Raw genomic sequence first — 21,348 nt, 5'->3', positions numbered from 1 at the left:
GAGATTCACTCTGTGTCTGACCCCAGGAGTATGTGATGGGATCGGTGTGGAGGGAGATTCACTTTGTGTCTGACCCCGGGAGTGTGTGAAGGGACGGTGTGGAGCGAGATTCAGTCTGTGTCTGCGCCCGGGAGTGCGTGATGGGACGGTGTGGAGGGAGATTCACTCTGTGTCTTACCCCGGGAGTGTGTGACGGGACGGTGTGGAGCGAGATTCACTCTGTGTCTGACCCCGGGAGTATGTGATGGGATGGTGTGGAGGGAGATTCACTTTGTGTCTGACCCCTGGAGTGTATGACAGGACGGTGTGGAGGGAGATTCTCTCTGTCTCTGCGCCCGGGAGTGCGTGCTGGGACGGTGTGGAGGGAGATTCCCTTTGTGTCTGACCCCGGGAGTGTCTGACGGGACGGTGTTTAGGGAGATTGACTCTGTGTCTGACCCCGGGAGTGTGTGATGGGACGGTGTGGATGGAGATTCACCCTGTGTCTGACCACGGGAGCGTGTGATGGGACGGTGTGGAGGGATATTCACTCTATGTCTGACAGCGGGAGTGTGTGATGGGTCGATGTGGAGGGAGATTCACTCTGTGTCTGACCCCGGTAGTGCGTGACGGGACAGTGTGGAGGGAGATTCACTCTGTGTCTGACACCGGGAGTGTGTGATGCCATGGTATGGAGGTCACTCGGAGTTCGGGTGCGGGAAACATGTGAATTAAAAACCAGCGCCTTGTCTTTGTTTGAAAATCAACCAATCATCACCATCCGCAGGAAAGACCATTCGACCCACAATATTGAGTCAAACCAATTAAATTAATAATCAAATGCCCAACTAAACTAATCCTTCTGCCTACCCAATGTCCATATCCGTCTCTTTAAAGTACCTAATGCATCAGCCTCCACCACCCACCCAGAGGTGGGTGTGGTGCCCCTCCAAGAGAACCTCAAGCTTGTTGTGGGTTGGAGGCTTGTGTGCCTCAGTGGCCTGGAGGGCCGTGTTGGCTGGAGTTAGGGCTTTATGCTTTGGCTATTGGTAGGGTCACCCGTGTCATACAGGTCAATGAGTAGAGGCCAGACTAAGAGTAGTTTATCAGCAGCGGGAAATAAAGATAAGACAGGGGTTATTGTTGGTGAGTTTGTTCTCATTTTTTTTCTTCTTTACAATTGTTCAATTAGAACAAAAGACATGTTTGGCAGGAGAGTTGAATGCTTCTCTTGCAGAATGTGTGATGGCAGGGAGATCTCCAGTGTCCCTGATAACTTGACCTGTGAGAATTGCATCCGGATGCAGCTCCTAACACTCGGCGTTTGGAACTGGAAATCCATCGAGGTCGCTGATCAGTGGTGTGCCTCAGGGATCTGGGACCCCTACCCTTCCTGATTTTTACGAATGATCTAGAAGAGGAAGTGGATGGTTGCTGATGACTCAACGGTTGGGGATGCTGTAATTCGATGGAAAGCTATTGTAGGATACAAGGAGACATTGATTGGATGGGCTGAGAAGTTGCACATGGACTTTAACACAGATAAGTGTGACTGGTTCATTTTGGTAGGTGAAATATTATGGCAGAATATAGTATTAATAGTAAAACCTGGCGTTGCGGAGCATCAGAGGGCTCTTGGTTTCTGAGTCCATACGACACTCAAAGATGCTGCGCATGTTGACCCTTTAGTTCTGAAAGCATGGGCCTTCGTCAATCGTGGAGCCAAGACGTAATGGAGTACTGTACTCAGATCTTGTCGCATCACTACAGGAAAGATCTGAAACGGTGCACAGGAAATTTACAAGAATGTTGACTGGATTGGGGAGCATGCTTTATGAGAATCGGTTGAGTGAACTCGGCCTTTTTTCCTTGTAGTTGCGGAGGGTGAGAGGTGACCTGACAGAGGTGTATAAGATGATGAGAGTCAGTGATCGTGTGGATAGTCAGAGATTTTGTTTTTTTTTTTCCCAGGGGTGAAATTGCTAACAAGAGAGGCCATAGTGGTAAAGTGCTTGGAAGTTGATATAGAGTTCATGTTAGGGGTGAGTTTTTTACGCAGAGTGTAGTGAGTGCACTGAATGGGCTGCCGGTGTCATTGGTGGAGGCGCATACGATAGGGTCTTTTAGGAAATACCTGGATAGGTGTATGGAGTTTAGGAAAATAGAGAGCTACAGGTAACCCACAGCTTTGCCGGCCACACGTCCTCTACCACGTCACCCGGTCACATACTCACACGCAATCTCCGTGAGACGCACACAATTCCAAACTACTGGAACGCCGGAGTGCTGGGAATTGCTGAGCGGGGAGAGTGGAGGGGGGTGTGGTTGGAGGGAGGGCGTTTCGCATTACGGCAGGATGAGGTGCAATCCTGCAGGGGGCACGTTGCATTTCTGACCCCGGGAGAGAATGAACGGTTAATATTCAGTCATCACAACATGTTGTCTGACCTAAGGAGTGGAGGGTGTCTCATCCAGCGTTTAGCCCCGCGGGTGGGTGAAGGGATGCTGTGGAGGGTTCTTCACTATTGTTCTGACTCTGGAGTGTGTGATTGGATCGTACGGGGGGGATCTTCACTCTTGAGTACACCCGAAATATGTGACGGATCTTTGCGGTGGGACCGTCACTCCGTGTCTGATTCCAGAAGGGTTGTGATGGGATTGCATGGAGGGAGCTTCGCTCCGTGTCTGACTCATAGCCATAGGTCAGAGAATCTTCGTCGTTTCAACAGGCTCTAGTTAAACGAAGGGAGTAAAAAACAAAAAAATGGTCTCTCACTCGTTTGGCGAGTGTGCATTAAAAGCAGTACGGTGAAAGTATCGGCATTTGATCAACAACCAATCAGAGAACCGGATTCATTAGCATGTGCAAATAAATATGTCAGTGCAAGTGGAGCACCCATTTATATAAATGATCTGGATGATGGGGTGGTTAAATGGATTAGTAAGTATGCAGATGATACTACGGTAGGTGGCGTTGTGGATAATGACGTAGGTTTTCAAAGCTTGCAGAGAAATTTAGGCCAGTTGGAAGAGTGGGCTGAACGATGGCAGATGGAGTTTAATGCTGATAAGTGTGAGGTGCTACATTTTGGCAGGAATAATCCACATAGGACGTACATGGTAAATGTTAGGGCATTGAAGAATGCAGTAGAAAAGAGTGATCTAGGAATAATGGGGCACAGTTCCCTAAAGGTGGAATCTCATGTGGATAGGGTGGTGAAGAAAGCTTTTGGTATGCTGGCCTATATAAATCAGAGCATTGAGTATAGGAGTTGGGATGTAACGTTAAAATTGTACAAGGCATTGGTAAGGCTGAATTTGGAGTATTGTGTACAGTTCTGGTCACCGAATTATAGGAAGGATATCAACAAAATGGAGAGAGTACAAAGAAGATTTACTAGAATGTTACCTGGGTTTCAGTACTTAAGTTACAGGGAAAGATTGAGCAATTTAGGTCTTTATTCTTTGGAGCGTAGAAGGGTGAGTGGTGACTTGATAGAGCTATTTTAAATAATGAGGGGATGGATCGAGTTGACGTGGATAGGTTTTTTCCATTGAGCGTAGGGGAGATTCAAACAAGAGGACATGAGTTGAGAGTTAAAAGGCAAAAGTTTAGTGGCAACATGAGGGGGAACTTCTTTACTCAGAGAGTGGTAGCTGTGTGGAACGAGCTTCCAGTAGAAGTGGTAGAGGTAGTTCGGTATTGTCATTTAAAGTAAAATTGGATAGGTATATTGACAGGAAAAGAATGGAGGTTTATGAGAGAGAGAGAGAGAGAGAGAGAGAGAGAGAGAGAGAGAGAGAGAGAGAGAGAGAGAGAGAGAGAGAGAGAGAGAGAGAGAGAGAGAGAGAGAGAGAGAGAGAGAATTCCTTGGGGTTTCCTCTCTTTCTCCCGTTCACTGCCTCTTTATTCCCTCTCGCTCCCAATCTCTGACCGAATCTCCTCACCCTCTAATCTCTACATCCCTCCTCCCTACTCCTGTTTTCCTATTTCCGTCAAGCTGACCTTCCATTGCTCTCCACACACTCCCCGTTCTCTCACCCCTCTACACTCTGTACACTGCCGCTCACCTCCCTCTCCGCTGACCCCTAATCTTCCCCTCCATCCCCTCCCTCCCTTTCTCCCCATTATCGATAATCTCCCAACACTCGCCGCTCTAATCTCTCTCGACAAGGCTTTCCCACGTCCTGAATCTCTCTGCCAGCCTGCACTTCCTCCCCCTGCTCTCGGTTCCTCTCTTTATCAGCTATCCACCTGGTGTCTGCTGGTGTCGGTTTGACCGCCTTCTCATCACGGGTTTCCTCTGACAACGGTCGTTTTCAGCTCAGAGACGCAGAGAGTCCTGTACAAGATGGACGACGGCAAGACTTACGTGAATATGAAGTTCGCCAAAACGGGCCCACAGTCTCCTTCCAACGGTGAGTCTGTCAGAAAAACGGGGGGAGAGAGCTCCATTCTGTGTTTGATCCCGGGTGTGTGTGATCGGACAGGTGGAGTGCGCCTCACTGACTCTCACTGTTCTGTCCCCAGCTGAACCTGATGTATCGTACGTGGAACTTAATCTCAGGACCACCTCTGTTCCCCGGGACCGGTCAGGTGGAGGTCAGTTTCATCTCTGTCAGTTTGACTGTCTTTGGGTGATGTGTTCGTTCCTGTGGGGAGATCTCAGGGGAAGCGCTCAATTGACCCTAACGATTAGTCAGAGGGAACCCACGAACACATCACGTTCACTGTTCTGTCCCCAGCTGAACGGTGGGATAGGCGATCAGGCGACAGCTCTGCTGGCCTATTGGCGCGGAGCCTGCACATGGGGCAGGGGAGTGGAGACAGACCTGGGGAGATGCGCTATAGAGGGAGCGCTATGGAATAGGATGAAGAGAGAGTGTTGTGGGAGGGGTCAGTGAAGAGAGAATGTCATAGGAAGGGCGGTGCAGAGGTTGTTCTGCGGGAGGGGTGTTGAGCAGTGGGTAATGGGAAAGGAGCGCTGTAGGAATTGCAGAGAGTAGGAAACACCGAGGGAGGACGGATGAAGATAGAGCACAGTGGGAGGGGCGCTGTATAAAATTGTAACCTCACTCTACTCTTTTTTACCCCATTTCCTATTCCCTCTCACCTTCTCCGCCTCCCACACTCTCCTCGTTCCCCTCTTTCTCCTACTACCTCACTAGCCCTCTCCATCTTTTCTCCCGTTCTCGCCCCTCCCTCTTGTTCATCCTCTCTCTCCATTTTTTCTCACACCTCTCTCCCCTATTCCGCTTCTCTCTCGACTTTCACCTTACGCCCTCTTGCCTCCCTCCATTTCTCAACCCCTTCTTTTTCCTCTCTTTCCCTCATCTCAGTCTTTCTGCTCACTCTCCCCTTCATTCTCTTTCACTGTTCAAAAGCTCTACTCTAGCCCCTCTTTCACACAGCCCCTCTCCCGCTCTTCCTCTTCCCGCACCCTCTGGTTCATTGTTATCTCTCTCAATCTATCTCCGTGTCCATCCGCTCTCGCTACCCCCCCATTTTCCACACCCCCACTCCACACACACTCCTTTCCTCTATCCACCCCTCCTCTCTTTCTACTTCGCGCTCCCTCTGGTCTCTCTTATACTTCACTTTTCCCCTCTCTCACTCTGTCTCACTCGCTCTCTTTGTCTCTTCCCCCGTCCACCTTGTCTTCTCATCTACCTCTCCCCACTTTTTCTCTCTCTCACCCCTGTTACAGCTCCTTCACTCATAATCTTTCTCGTACTCCTCTTCCCTCTCTCTACCCTGCCTCTCCCCGTTCTCTCTCCGCATTTTCTTCCATTTCCACACCCATTGTCACCATCGTCTGTCCAACCATTTCCTTCTGTCTGTCTGTCTGTCTGTCTGTCTCTCTCTCTCTCTCTCTCTCTCTCTCTCTCTCTCTCTCTCTCTCTCTCTCTCTCTCTCTCTCTCTCTCTCTCTCTCTCTCTCGCCACCACACACACATTCTCTATCTCTCTCCCTCAGACGGTCTGACCTCCACCTACGCAGAACTGAAATTTCCGAAAGACGAACCGCTCATTGCTGAGTCTGAGGATCATCGCACCACCTCGCGGCCAGGCGAGCATCCAATCACTGCACAGACAGGTCAGTGGTCGCAAAGTGACGTAATTCTGGACAGTGACACGAGTCATGCAAACAACTCTCCAAGATTCTGGTACACCTGATTAGAGCACTTCCTCTGGCAGCTGGTTCCATAGACGGAATGCCATCTAGGTAATCATAGAAACATAGAAAACCCCACAGTACACGCCCTTCGGCCCACAAGGTTATGCCGAACATGTCACGACCTTAGAAATTACTAGCCTTGCCTATAGCCCTCTATTCCACTAAGCACCATGTATCTATCTAAAAGCCTCTTAAAATACACCGATCGTATTCGCCACCACCACCACCACCACCGTTGCCGGCAGTCCATTCCAGGCACTCTCCACTCTCTGAGTAAAAAAAACTTACCCCTGACAACTCCTATGTACCTTACTCTCCAGAACCTTAAACCTATGTCCTCTTTCAGCCCTGGCAAAAAGCCTCTTACTATCCAAACGATCAATGCCTCTCATCGTCTTTTACACCTCTGTCAGCTCTGTCTCATACGCCTTCGCTCCAAGGGGAAAAGGCCAAGTTCGCTCAACCTATTCTCATAAGGCATTCTCCCCAGACCAGGCAACATCCTTGTTAATTTCCTCTGCACCGTTTCTCCGGCTTCCCCATCCTTCCTATAGTAAGGCGACCAGAACAGAGCACGGAACTCAAGGTTGGTCTTAGCAAGGTCCTACAGAGCTGCAACATTACCTCCTGGCTCCTGAATTCACTTCCACGATTAATGAACGCCATGTTAACCGCAGAGTCCACCTGGGCAGATGCTTTGAGCTTCCTAGGGATTCGGACCCCAAGATCACTCTGATCGTCTATAGTCTTACCATTAATACTATATGCAGCCATCTTATTTGACCTACCAAAATGAACCACCTCAAAATTATCTGGGTTGAAATCCATCTGCCACTTCTCAGCCTAGTTGTGCATCCTATCAATGCCCCGCTGTATCCACAGACAGCCCCCCACACTGTCCACACAACCTCCAACAGTTGTGTAATCAGCAAACTTACTAACCCATCCCTCCACTTCCTCATCCAGGTCATTTTTAAAAATCACGTTGAGCAAGGGTCCCAGAACAGATCCCTGATTCACTCCACTGGTGAGCTCCCTCCATGCAAAATATGACCAGTCTACATTCACTTTGCCTTCTGTGGGCAAGCCGGTTCTCGATCCACAAAGCAATGTCACCTTGGATCCCATGCATCCTTACTTTCCCAACAAGCCTTGCATGGGTTATTTTATCAAATGCCTTGCTGAAACCCATATACACTACATCTACTGCTCTTCCTTCATCAATGTTTAGTCCCATCCTCATAAAATTCAATCGTAACGCACAACCTGCTCTTGACAAAGCCATGCTTGCTACCCCTATTCATATTATACCTCTCCAAATGTTCACAAATCCTACGGCTCAGGATCTTCTCCATCAACTTAACAATCACTGGGGTACGACTCACTTTTGTATAATTTCCTCGGCTATCTCTACTCCCTTTCTTGAATAAAAGAACAACATCCGCAACCTTTCAATCCTCCGGAACCTCTCCCGTCCCCATTGATGATGCAAAGATCATCACCAGAAGCTCAGCAATCTTCTCCATCGCCTCCAACAGTAACCTGGGGTACATGCCATCGGGTCCCGGCGACTTATACAACTTGATGCTTTCCAAAATCTCCAGCACATCCGATTTCTTAATATCTAAGTGCATAAGCTTTTCAGTCTGCTGCAAGTTATCACCACTGTCACCAAGATTCTTTTCCACAGTGAATACTGAAGCAAAGAGTTCATTAAGTACCTTCGCTATTTCCTCCGGTTCCATACACAGTTTCCCCACTGTCCAATTTGATGGGTCCTATTCATTCACATCTTATCCTCTTGCTCTTTACATACTTGTAGAATCCCTTGGGGTTTTCCTTAATCCTTCCCGCCAAGGCCTTCACATGGCCCCTTCTGGCTCTCCTATTTTCCCTCTTAAGTTTCTTCCTGTTAGCCTTACAATCTTCTAGATCTCTAACATTACCTAGCTCTCTGACCCTGTTGCAAGCTGTTTCTTTTCTTCTTGACTGGACTTTACAGCCTTGGTGCACCACTGTTCCTGTACCCTACCACATCTTCCCAATCTCATTGGAAAGTACCTATATAGAACTCCACACAAATATCCTCTAAACATTTGCCGGATTTCATCCGTACTGTTCCCTGATATCATCTGTTTCTAACTTAAGTTTCCAATTTCCTGCCTGATACCCTCATTATTCCCCTTACTCCAATTAAAGCTTTTCTAACTTGCCTGTTCCTGTCTCTCTCCAGTGCCATTGTATAGGGGATAGAATTATGATTACTCTCTCAAAAATACTCTCCGACTGAGATTTCTGACACCTGGCCACGTTGATTCCCCAATACCAAATCAAGTACAGCCTCTTCTCTTGTAGGCTTATCTACCTATTGTGTGAAGACACCTTCCTGAACAACCTAACAAACTCCACCTCATCTAAACCCCTTGCTCAAGGGAGATGCCAATCTATACTTGGGAAAGTAAATTCTGATCATCTACGATCAATACCTCGTTAATGCCTTCTTCCCATATCCCTTGACTCCGCTATCTTTAAGAGCTTTATCTAACTCTTTCTTGAAAGCATCCAAAGAATTGGCCTCCACTGCCTTCTGAGGCAGAGTATTCCATAGATCCTCAACTCTCTGTGTAAAAATGTTTTTTCCTTAACTCTGTTGTAAATGGCCTACCCCTCATTCTTAAACTGTGGCCTCAGATTCTGGAATCCACGAACATCGGGGACATGTTTCCTGCCTCCAGCGTATCCAATCTCTTAATAATCTTATATGTTTCAATCAGACCCCCTCTCATCCTTTTAAATTCCAGTGTATGCAAACCCTGTCGCTCCAATCTTTCAACATATGACAGTCCCGCCACCCCGGGAATTAACCTCGTGAACCTACGCTGCACTCCCTCAATAGCAAGAATGTCCTTCCTCAAATTTGGAGACCAAAACTGAAAACAATGCTCCAGGTGTGGTCGCACCAGGGATCTATATAACTGCAGAAGGACCTCTCTGCTGCTATGCTCGACTGCCTTTGTTATGAAGGCCGACATGCCATTAGCTTTCTTCACTGCCTGGTGTACCTGCATGCTTACTTTCAGTGATTTATGTACAAAAACACCTGGATCTCGTTGTACATCCCCTTTTACTAACTTGACACCTTTCAGATATTAATATCCCTTCCTGTTCCTGCCACCAAAGTGGATAACCTCACATTTATCCACATTAAACTGCATCTGCCATGCATCTGTCCACTCACCCAACCTGTCAAAGTCACCCTGCATTCTCATAACATATTCCTGACATTTTACTCTGCCACCCAGCTTTGTGTCATCGGCAAATTTGCTAATGTTACTTTTAGGCCCTCATCTAAATCATTAATGTGTATTGTAAATAGCTGCGGCCCCAGCACCGAGCATTGAGGTACTCAACTAATCACTGCCTGCCATTGGGAAAAGGACCCGTTTTTTCCCACTCTTTGCTTCCCGTCTGCCAACCAATTTTATATCCGTTAGTACTCTACCCGCAATGCCATGTGCACTAATTCTACCTACTCATCTCCTATGTGGGGTCTTTAAGAAAGTCCAGGTACACTACATCCATTGGCTCTCCCTCGTCCATTTTCATAGTTACATCCTTAAAAAATTGCGGAAGATTATTCAAGCATGATTTCCCCTTCGTTGCATTCGAGAGAGTTCAGAGAAGATTCAAGAGAAAGATTCTAGGAATGAAAGGGTTACCGTATAAGGCAGCTCTTGGGCTGTATTCCCTGGAGTTCAGGAGAATGAGGGGGGAGCTCATAGAAACATTCTGAATGATAAAAGTCCTGAAAACACTAGATATGGAAATGTTCCTTCCCGTGGTGAGGGATTCCAGGACGAGAAGGCACACGTTCAGAATTGAAGGGCGTTCTTTTAGAACTGAGATGAGGAGAAATTACTTTAGTCAGAGGGTGGAAAATCTGTGGAATTTGTTACCACGAGCAGCTGTGGAAGCCAAGTCATTGGGTGCATTCAAGGCAGAGATAGATAGGTTCTTGACGAAACAGCGTTTCAAAGGGTATAGGAAGAAAGCAGAGGAGTGGGGATGACCAGAAGTATTAGATCAGCCCATGATTGAATGGCGGAGCAGACTCGATGGCCCGAATAGCCTACTTCTGCCACTATATCTTATGGTTTTATGGTCGTATGGTCTCTCTACAGCTGCGCAAGAGCGGAAGTCGAAAGTGAAGATTGGAAATAGACCGTACCGTCAGATCTGCCTACTCTGTGTAGTTACGTCCGCTCTCATCGTGACAGTGACCGGTCTCTCGATCCATGGTGAGTGGAACGGTCTCCGACTGGAGTCAGACCGTAAATAAAGAGAGTGGAATGAATTGTTATTTTAAAACACTCAGTGACACCAACACGCCCCTCACCGTGACCCCGAATAAAATCTATTACCATTACACGGACACACCCCTAACCGTGATAAGAACACGGCCTTTACCGTAACTGAATCAAATCTCGTCCTGACACCGACACGCCATTCACCATAACATCAACAATGCTTTTACCGTAGCACGGTCTCGATCTTCAGCGAGACGCAGATACACTCCTGACCGCGACACTGACACGAACATCGCCGTGACACACACGGCAGACACACTGGCCGTAACGTACCCCTCACTGTAACACCGACATGTCCCTGACTGTGTCACTGATAAACTACTTAAGGCGACACCGAAACACAGCTCACAGTGACACCGACACGCTCATCACCGTGACACTGAGGTACCGTACACCGTGACACCTTCACGCTCCTCAACGTGATCCGCTCCACACCGCATCGTGACAAAGACTCATACGTCACTGTAACACCCCTCACCGAGATAGTATCACCCCTCAACATAACACCGATGCACCGCTCACTGAGACAATTACCCACACCTCACCCTGACACAGACAAACCCCTGAACGTGATACCGACACCTAAATTCACAATGACACCGACAGAGTTCTCTCCGTGACACCGAAACACACCTCAGCGTGACCCTCTCGCACACACCGTGGCCATGACATGTCTCTCACCGTGACACAGACATACACTGCTCTAAGAGAACAGCGCGTCCCACACAGATACTCCACTCACCGTGACACTACCAGGACCCTCATCCTGACATATTTTTCCTTGCCTTGACATCGAGATACACTTCATTGTGACCCGGCACACCTCCCGCCGGGGCACAGAATCTCTTTTCACAGTGACACTGACACGCCAGTCACAGCAACTCGGACATGCTCGCACGATACTGACGCAGAACCCCGTAGTAATAACAAAACCTTCATCGGGACATTGAAATAACCCTCAGAGTGAGACAGACACGTCCCTCAATGTGTCGCCGACGCCTCTCACTGTGCCACCAGCACATCCTTCACTGTGACACCCTTCACCGTGACACTGACACAACACTCTCTGTGACCCGTTCGGTAGCGTGACGCTGACTCACGTGTCACTGTAAACGCTAAACATCCTTCACCATCTCTCTCAGTATCACAGATTCGTCAGTCTGAGGAAACCTGCCACCGAAACTACCATGAGCTAAACTCAACCCTTCAATCCAAGATTTCTAGGCTCAACTCTAATCTGTCCGTTCTTAAACAAATGCACAGCGAACTCCGTGAATTCTGTGAATTGTTGACCAGCAGAAGAGGTGAGGCATCACCCCCCTCTTTCACCCGCTCCGCATCACAGGGCAGTAATGGAGAGCGGAAGCGTCGCTCCGTGCTTGACATCGGGAGTGTGTGAAGAGATGGTATGGAGTGTGATTCACTCTGTGTTTGACCCGGTGAGTGGTGATGGGGCTGCTTGGAGGAGGTTTCACTCTGTCACTGAATCCAGGAGAGTTTGATGGGACGTTGTGGAGGTGGATTCACTCTGTGTCTGACCACGAGATTGTGAGACGTAACATTTCAGCTTCATTCCATGTCACACTCCGGGAATGTCTGATGGGACATCTATGTGTCTGACCGCAGTATTGTGTGTTAGGACATTGTCCAGAGAGGTTCACCCTATTTCCGACCCCTGGAGTGTGTATTGGCACCGTGTAGAAAGAGTTTCAGTTTCATTCCGTGAGTGTGTGACCGGACGGTACTGCTGGGGCTACACTCTGTGTCTGAATCCGAGAGTGTGTGATGGAACCGTGGAGAGCCAGCTTCAGTCTGTGTCTGAATCCCAGAGTGAGAGATGGGACGGAACAGAGGGCGCATCACCCTGTGTCTGAATCCGGGAGTGTGCGATGGGACGGTGTGGAGGGAGCATCACTCTGTGTCTGAATCCGGGAGTGTGTGATGGGACGGTGTGGAGGGAGCATCACTCTGTGTCTGACTCCCGGAATTTGTAATGGGATCGTAGAGAGAGAGAGAGAGCGTCTGTGCCTGACTCCGGACTGTGTGATGGGACAGTGCGGACGGACGTTCATTCTATGTGACACCGGATTGTATGGTTGGATGTTGTGGAGTCAGTCTGAACCCGTCAGCGTGCCATGGGAGAGCGTGGACAGTACTTCGCTTTGTGAGTGAGCACAGCTGAGCGTGATGGGACGGTTGAGGGAGATCTTCACTCTGTGACACGCCAGGAGGTGTTTGATGTAAGGAGGCCGTAAGGAGGGAGATTTACACTGTGTTAGACTCGGGAGTGTGTGACGGGACGTTATGTAGGGAGCTTCGCTAGTTCTCTGACTCCTATGTTATTTGATGTCACTTGGTGACGATAACACTGTGTCTGACGATGGGAGTATGCGGCGGGATGGTGCAGAGAGTGTTCCATTTCCTACCTAATCACGGAGGTCGGGAGTGTTGGGAAAGTGTGGGAACAAAGCTTCAGTCTGAGGCTGACAACGGTCGTGTGTGATGAGACAGTGTGGAAGGACTCTGTGTCTGACACCCCGAGAGTATAATGAGACCGTGAGAGAAGAGCTTCATTCTTCGTCTGTCCCCGAGAATGTGTGACGGGACATGGTGGATAGAACCTCAATTTGTGCCTGACCAGTCAGGAAGTGTGTGATTGGATGGCCTGTAGGGACCTTCACTCTATAACTGACTCCAGATGCCTGTGATGGGACGGTGCCGAGGTAGTTTCATTGCGAGTCTGATCTCGGGAGTGTGTGGAGGGGCAATGTGGAGGGAGATACATTCTGTCCGATCCCCGGGAGTGTGTGATGGGATTGTGCGGAGGGAGATTCACTATGTGTCAGATCCCAGGAATGTGTGATGGTACGGTATGAAGGGAATTTCACACTATGTCTGATCGCGGGAGTGTGTGATGGGACGGTGTGTAGGTAGGTTCACTCTGTCTGATCCAGGAAATGTGTGATGGGACAGTGTGGAGGGAGATTCAGGAAGTGTCTGACCCCTTGAGTATGCCATGTGACGGGGGAAGAGGGAGCTTCACTCAATGTCTGAAGCCGGGAGTGTGTGATGCGACGGTGTGGAAGGGAGTTGCATGCTCTGTGTGAACCCAGGAGTGTGTGATGGTTCGGTATGGAGGCAGATTCACTCTGTTTCTGACCGCGGAAGTGTGTGATGCCGTGTCCGACCTCCGGGAGTGTGTGCTGGAACGGTGTGGAGGGAGATTCGCTCTGTATCTATCCCCAGGATTGTGTGATTGGACGGTGTGTAGGGATCCCTATTATATGTCTCTTTTCAGATGGATGCAATGGACGGATGTAAGGGAATCGCTGTTACTTGTTCGGAATTTCCAGAGCAAATTTGTCAAGGGACCGGTGAGGAGTGTATTTCATTCTCAATTTGACCAGTTGTGTGTGATGGGATGGTGAGGTGGGATCCTCTTTCTGTGCCTGACGCAAAGCGGATGTAATGGACTTTGGCAGGGATATTCACTGTTCCTTGTTCCTAATTTCCAGAGCAAGTGTGTTACCAGAACTGGATCAGAAATGAAAACCGGTCTTATTTTATATCCACGTTTAACATTTCCTACGATGAGGCGAAGCAGTATTGTTCGAACTCTGATTCTAAACTTCTTGAAATAAATTCAGCAGAAGAAGAGGTACGTGTCAGATCGACAGAAGATATATCCACACCAGAGTGAAGCTCCCTCCACACCGTCACATCACACACTCACGTGGTCAGACACATAGAGCTCCCTCCACACGGTCCCATTATACATTCCCGGGGTCAGACGCAGAGTAAAGGTCCTTCCACACCGTCACATCACGCACTTCCGTGTTCGGGCAGAGAGTGAGGCTCCCTCCATAAGGTCCCATCACACACTCCCGGGGTCAGACACAGAATAAGGCTCCCTCCACACCGTGCCATCACATTCTTCTGTGCTGAGACACAGAATTAAGCTCCTTCAACACCATCCCTTCACACTCTCCTGGGGTCAGACATATAGGGACGCTCCTTAAATTTTGCTCGAATTCAATCACTAATGATAGCAACTTAATTTCACAGAACTTTGTTGACAAAGCTGTCCGCGATCAAGGTAGTTCATACTGGATTCGAAAATGCAAAGACGGGTGAGATTTGGGATCTTGCAAGTTCCTGAAAAGAAAGTGGGTCGTCGGATTGTTACAGGCTGCGAGAAGCGAGTGGGCAGTGGATTTATTTTGGGGACTGGCACAGGCTGCGGGAAGGTTGTGAGCAGTGGGATAAGTTTGTGGTCAGACACGGGTTGCTAAAGGGAGTGGGTATTGGTATGAGTTTGCGGACTGACAAGTGCTGTGGGGAGAGAGTTTGCAGTAAAATTAATATAACCATATAACTATATATCAATTTCAGCACGGAAACAAACAGGACATTCCGGCCCTTCTAGTCCGTACCGAAAGCTACCTCTCACCTCGTCCCACCAACCTGCACTCAGCCCATAACCCTCAATTCCTTTCCTGTCCATATACCTATCCGATTTACTTTAAATGACAAAATCGAACCTGCCTCTACTACTTCTACTGGAAGCTCGTTCCACACAGCTACCACTCTCTGAGTAAAAAAGTTCCCACTCGTGTTGCCCTTAAACTTTTGCCTTTTAACTCTCAACTCCTGTCCTCTTGTTTGAATCTCTCCTACGCTCAATGGAAAAAGCCTATCTACGTCAACTCCATCTATCCCCCTCGCAATTCTAAATACCTCTATCAATTCCCCCCTCAGCCTTCAACGCTCCAAAGAATAAAGACCTAACTTGTTCAATCTTTATCTGTAACTTAGGTGCTGAAACTCAGGTAACATTCTAGTAATTCTCCTCTGTACTCTATCTATTATGTTGACCTCTTTCCTATAAATCGGTGACAGAACTGGACATAAAACTCCAAATTTGGCCTCACCAATTCCTTGTACAATTTTGACATAACATCCCAACTCCTATAATCATTGCTCTGATTTATCAAGTCCAGCATACCAGACGCTTTCTTCACTACCCTATCTACATGAAATTCCACCTTCAGGGAATTATGCACCATTATTCCTAGATCACTGTTGTGCTGCGTTCTTCAAGGCCATACCATTTACCATGTACCATGTATGCCCTATTTTGATGAGTCCTACCAAAATGTAGCACCTCAGACTTATCAACATTAAACTCAATCTGCCATCTTCCAGCACACTCTTCCTGCTGGCCTAAATCTCTCTGCAAGCTTTGAAAACCTACTTCATTATCCACAACGGCACCTATCTTAGCATTATTTGCATACTTACTAATCCAATTTACCACCCCACCATTCAGATGGTTAATGGATATGACAAACAGCATTGGACCCAGTACAGAGCCCAGAGGCACACCACTAGTCACCGGCCTCCAACCTGACAAACAGCTATCCACCACTACTCTCTGGTATCTCCCATCCAGCCACTGCTGAATCCATTTTACGAGTTCAATATTAATACCGAACGATTGATCCTTCCTAACTAACGTTCCGTGCGGAACCTTATCAAAGGCCTTACTGAAGTCCATATAGAGAGCATCCACTGAATTACCCTCGTTAACTCTCCTAGTAACTTCTTCAAAAAAACTCAATAAGAATTGCCAAACATGATATTCCACGCACAAATCCATGTTTACTGCTCCTAATCAGACCCTGTTTATCCAGATAATTATATGTACCATCTCTAAGACTACTTTCCATCAATTTTCCCATCAGTGACGTCAAACTTGCAGGCCGATAGTTGCCAGGTTTACTCTTAGAACCACTTATAAACAATGGAACCAAAAAGCTAAACGCTGATCCTCCGGCACCATCACCATTTCTCATGACATTTGAAGTATTTCTGTCAGAGACCCTGATATTTCTACATTAACTTCCCTCAAGGTCCTAGGGAATATCTTGTCAGGAGCCGGAGACTTATCAACTTTTTTATTCTTTAAAAACTCCAGTACTTCCCCTAGTTTAATCATCATAGTTTCCATAACTACCCTACTTGTTTGCCTTACCTTATACAATTCAATATCCTTCTCTTCAGTGAATAACGATAAAAAGAAATTGTTTAAAATCTCCCCCATCTCTTTCAGCTCCACATATAGCTGTCTACTCTGATTATCTAAGGGACCACTGTTATCCTGCACTATCCTTTTGCTATTAATATAACTGTAGAAACCCTTTGGATTTATTTTCAGCTTACGTGCCAAAGCAACCTCATATCTTCTTATAGCTTACTAATTTATTTCTTAAGATTCTTTAACATTCTTTATATTTATAAATGAACACCTCATTTGCACCATGTTGCCTATATTTAGTGTAGATCTCTTTCTTTTTTCCGAACCAAGCTTCCAATATCAGTTGAAAACCATGGCTCTCTAAGCGTTTAACCTTTCCTTTCAACCTAACAGGAATATAAAGATTCTGTACCCTCAAATGTTCAACTTTAAATGACCTCCATTTCTCTAATACATCCTTCCCATAAAACAAATTGTCCCAATCCACTCCTTCTATATCCTTCCGCATTTCCTCAAAGTTATCCTTTCTCCAATCAAAAATCTCAACCCAGTGTCTAGACTTACCCTCCCCCATAATTATATTGAAACTAATGGTATTGTGATTACTGAATTGTCCCAATCCACTCCTTCTATATCCTTTCGCATTTCCTCAAAGTTATCCTTTCTCCAATCAAAAATCTCAACCCAGTGTCCAGACTTATCCTCCCGCATAATTATATTGAAACTAATGGTATTGTGATTACTGGACCCGAAGTGCTCCTCAACACATACCTCCGTCATCTAACCTATCTCATTCCCTAACAACAGATCCAACATCGCCCCATCTGTCGTTGATACCTCTCTGTATTGCGGCAAAAAAACCTATCCTGCATACAGCCAACAAAATCCAAACCATCCAGACTTTTTGTGTGGAAAATTAAAATCTTCCACAGTCACATCCTTGTGCTTACTGCAAATATATGCTATTTCCGTACAAATGTGCTCCTCCAATTCTCGCTCCCCATTAGGTGGTCTATAAATGTTACTACACCTTTCCCATTCCTCAGTTCCACCCAGATACCCTCCCTAGACGAGCCGACTAATCATACTGCCTAACCACCACTGTAATATTTTCTCCGACAAGCAATGCAACACCTCCCCCTCTTGCCCCTCTGATTCTATTGCACTTGAAGCAACGAAATCCATGAATATTTATTTGCGAATCACACCCCTCCTGCAACAATGTTTCACTAATTGCCGCAACATCATATTTCCAGGTATCAATCCATGTTCTAAGCTCATCCACCTTTCTTACAAAGCTCCCAGCATTAAAATAGATGCATTTCAGAAACTCTCCACCTCTTCCTCTCTGCTTATCCCTAACGGTGCAAACACCTTTATTATTTTTTTTGTTTCTCCCCTACATCTTGGTTCTGAGCGCACCCCTTCTCTATAACCTGCCTATCCTCCCTCACACACTGTCTACTAGCTTTCTCTTTTATGAACTAACCTCCTCTCTCCTAGTCTCTTCAAATTGATTCCCAACCCCAACCATTCGAGTTTAAAGTCTCCCTAGTAGCCTTAGCAAATATCCCCGCCAGGATATTTGTCCCCTTAGGATTCAAGTGTAACCCGTCCTTGTTATACAGGTCACACCAGCCACAAAATAGGTCCCAGTAATCCAGATTCTTCAATCACTACACCCCGCTCCAATCCTTCAGCCACGCATTTATCCTCCACCTCATTCTCATCCTCATTCTATTCCTTCTCTCACTGTCGCGTGGCACAGTCAGTAATCCCGAGATTCCTACCTTTGCGGTCCTTCTTTTCAACCCCTTCCTGTCTCCCTATATTCTCCTTTCAGGACCACTTCCCTTTCCCTACGTATGTCATTGGTACCTGTATGTACCACGCCCTCTGGTTCCTCACCCTCCCACTTCAGGATATCCTGGACGAGATCAGAAACATCCCGGACCCTGGCAACAGGGAGGCCAACTACCATCCGGGTCTCCTGACTGCGTCCACAGAATGGCCTATTTGACCCGCTACCTATCGAGTACCTTATTACTACTGTCTTCCTCTTCCTTTCCCTACCCTTCTGAGTTACAGGGCCGGACTCATTGTGCCGGTAGCATGGCAAATGTCGTCCCCGCCAACAGTACTCAAACAGGAGTACGTATTGACAAGGTGTCCAGCCACTGGAGAACTCTCTACTACCTGACTATTCCCCTTCCCTCTCCTACCCGTGACCCACCTGTCAGCCTCCCGTGGCTCCGGTGTGTCCATCTGCCTGTAACTCATCTCTATCATCTCCTCCCTCTCCCTGACCAGACGAAGGTAATCGAGCTACAGCTCCAGTTCCCTAACACGGTCCCTATGGAGCTGCAGATCGGCGTACCTGACGCAGATGTGTACGTCCGGGAGGCTAGGAGTCTCCAGGAACTCCCACATCCGACAAGACGAACAACAAGTTGCCCTCAGACTCATAATTCCCCCTTTCCTGGAATAACAGGAAAAATTGAAAGCTAAACCTACCTTGCCTCGCCCGTTTCCGCCAAATCCCATTGAGCCAAAGCCCTTATGCCTTCACTCTGCTCCCGGCTCACTCCGGGAAAATGACGCTGCACGCTGTGTAAGGTTGTGTTCTTTTTAAATCTTCCCCGCTTCACTGCCTGACGTCACACGCCTGCGCAGTCCCACCTCTCATAAATCCGATGAGAAGAAGAAAAAAATCAAAATGGCTCCCGTCCTGATCATCAGACTTCCTTCTCCAAATGTGGGAACTGACATGGGATGTGGGAAGGGAGTGTGATGTGGGAGTCTTTTGATTGTTGACACTGATCTTTACGGAGAAGGCTAGGCAGTGGGATTATTCTGGCGACTATCACGGGGCCTAGGGGTTAGAGTGGAGCTATGGAGCTCTTTTGGGAACTGACCCAGGTTGGGGGAGAGAGTGAGGCAGTGGGAGCACTTTGGGGCCTGGCACATGTCTGTGGGAAGAGAATGAGGGTTGGGTGCGCTTTCGGGACAGTCACAGATCTGTGGGGAGAGAATGATTCAGTGGGAGTACTCTGGGGACTGAGACACGTCCGTGGGGAGAGCATGGGAAGCGGGAGATGCTTTGGTGATTGACACAGGTCTCTAAGAAGAGGGTTGAGCAGTGGGATTATTTCAGGGACCGGCACGGGGCTGTGGGGAGAGAGTCAGGCAGTGAGTGTGGTTCGGACTGACACTGATCTGTGGGGTGGGAGTGGTGAGTGTGAGTACTTAGGCAGAAAACACAGGCCTATGGGGAGACAGTAAAGGAGCGGGTGCACTTTGAGGGCTGACACGGGGCGTTGGGGGCACTGGCGCTGTGGGAACATTTTTGGGACTGACACGGGCCTGTAAGAAGAAGGTTGGGTACTGTTATTATTCTGGACACTGACACCGATCTGTGGGTAGAGCATGGGGCAAGGGATTACTTTGGTGACTGACACACTGTTGTAGGGAGACAGTGGGTCAGTGGCAGTATTCTGGAGACTGACACTGAGCTGTGCTGGGAAAGTGGGGTTATGGGAGATGTTGGGGTGATACAAGTCAATGGCGAGGGAGTTATCAGTGGTTTCGGGGACTGACTGCTGGAGGTGCGTTGAAATTGTTTACCCCTCTTTGACAGGATGGTGGCTTCGAATGTCATGTTCCGAATGTCAGGTGGAGACCCCGAATGCGGTGTATGTACATATTACAGTGAGCTTAAACCTTGCGATCAGGTTCGTACGCTCTTCATCTGTGAGAAGTCTGCACCTTTGTGCCCGGATATTTCTGAAAAGATCCGGGATCTCTGTCAACGACCAGTGCGACTGACTTGAAAATAATGATAAAACACTCTTTCTCCCCCATTTCTCAACCTCTCACACTACTCTTTCCGCGCCGTTGCCCCTCACCCTTACCCTTAGCGTTACTCTTTTCGTCTATGGCAATCTGTCTCACCACCTTTCCCACGCTTTACCCTCGTCCGTGTACAGTCTTTCTCTCAACCCTCTCCAATCCCGCCTCCTCTGTTTCATCCCCATTTTCCTCATCCTGCTTTCTTGCCTCCCTCTCCCCCAATTCCCACTTCTCTTCCCGGTCTCTCCCTCGATTCTCTACTCCTTCTCTACCCACTCTCCCCATCGCACTGTGTCCCTTTTATCTAAACCAACTCGCTCACCGCTTCTGCCTGTAGCTACTCTCACCTCAATCATGTGTGTTAATCTTCTCGATACCCCAGTCCTGGGGAAATAGAGTGCACGCATTCGCCTGATCTGTGTCCCTCGTGGTTTTCTACACCTCTGTAAGGTCACCGAAAAAAGTCACAGAATTCCCATCCTCGCTCCATAACTCGGTCCCTCCTGTCCGGACAGCATCCTCGGAAATCTCCCTCTGCAATCTTTCCAGTTCGTTGAGATTTTTCTTAGAGCAAGGCAAGCAGAACTGAACTCCATACTCCAACTGCGGCCTGACCGACGTCATCTGCAACTTCAACGTGACCTCCGACTCCCGTACTCAGTGTCCTGACTGATGAAGGCCAGCGTGTCAAATGTCCTGTCCACCTGTATCGCATCTTTTCTACCGGATTCACGGTCTGTTTTATTATCTGTGACTTAGACCACCTGAGATTTGTTCTTTTGAAGAATAAGTAGGGCGCAAATATGTAAGATTAATGTCAAAAGCGAAAAGCTAATAAATGCCGCAAAAATGTGGAGGTGTTGCTGATGCGTTCACGAAAATGCTGGCGGAGGGGAAGAAGGTGTTCCTGGTTCATTGAGTTTTCAGTCTCCTGTCCG

General features: G+C 47.8%; 1 protein-coding gene across 1 annotated transcript; it reads left to right on the top strand.

The window, feature by feature from the left end:
* The first annotated feature begins 4,331 nt into the window (after positions 1-4,331).
* Positions 4,332-14,762, top strand: LOC140720742 (C-type lectin domain family 17, member A-like). Its single transcript, XM_073035571.1, has 6 exons — positions 4,332-4,398; positions 4,511-4,582; positions 10,339-10,455; positions 11,667-11,828; positions 14,040-14,182; positions 14,590-14,762. Exons 1-6 carry the CDS (start codon positions 4,332-4,334, stop codon positions 14,656-14,658), a joined length of 630 nt encoding a protein of 209 aa, XP_072891672.1. The 3' UTR covers positions 14,659-14,762.
* Positions 14,763-21,348: the final 6,586 nt, after the last annotated feature.

Source organism: Hemitrygon akajei, unplaced genomic scaffold, assembly GCF_048418815.1.
Source record: "Hemitrygon akajei unplaced genomic scaffold, sHemAka1.3 Scf000046, whole genome shotgun sequence".
Classification (NCBI taxonomy): domain Eukaryota; kingdom Metazoa; phylum Chordata; class Chondrichthyes; order Myliobatiformes; family Dasyatidae; genus Hemitrygon; species Hemitrygon akajei.
Note: the sequence above shows the minus strand (reverse complement) of the source record. Positions and strands in the feature narration are given on the sequence as shown.

What these genes read in the sequence shown, in the direction of transcription:
- LOC140720742 (XM_073035571.1), top strand. Translation starts at nt 4,332, where the DNA reads ATGGACGACGGCAAGACTTACGTGAATATGAAGTTCGCCAAAACGGGC. An exon ending in GACCGGTCTCTCGATCCATG is followed by an intron (nt 10,456 to 11,666) that starts GTGAGTGGAACG and finishes CATCTCTCTCAG; the next exon opens with TATCACAGATTCGTCAGTCT. An exon ending in TAAATTCAGCAGAAGAAGAG is followed by an intron (nt 14,183 to 14,589) that starts GTACGTGTCAGA and finishes TTAATTTCACAG; the next exon opens with AACTTTGTTGACAAAGCTGT.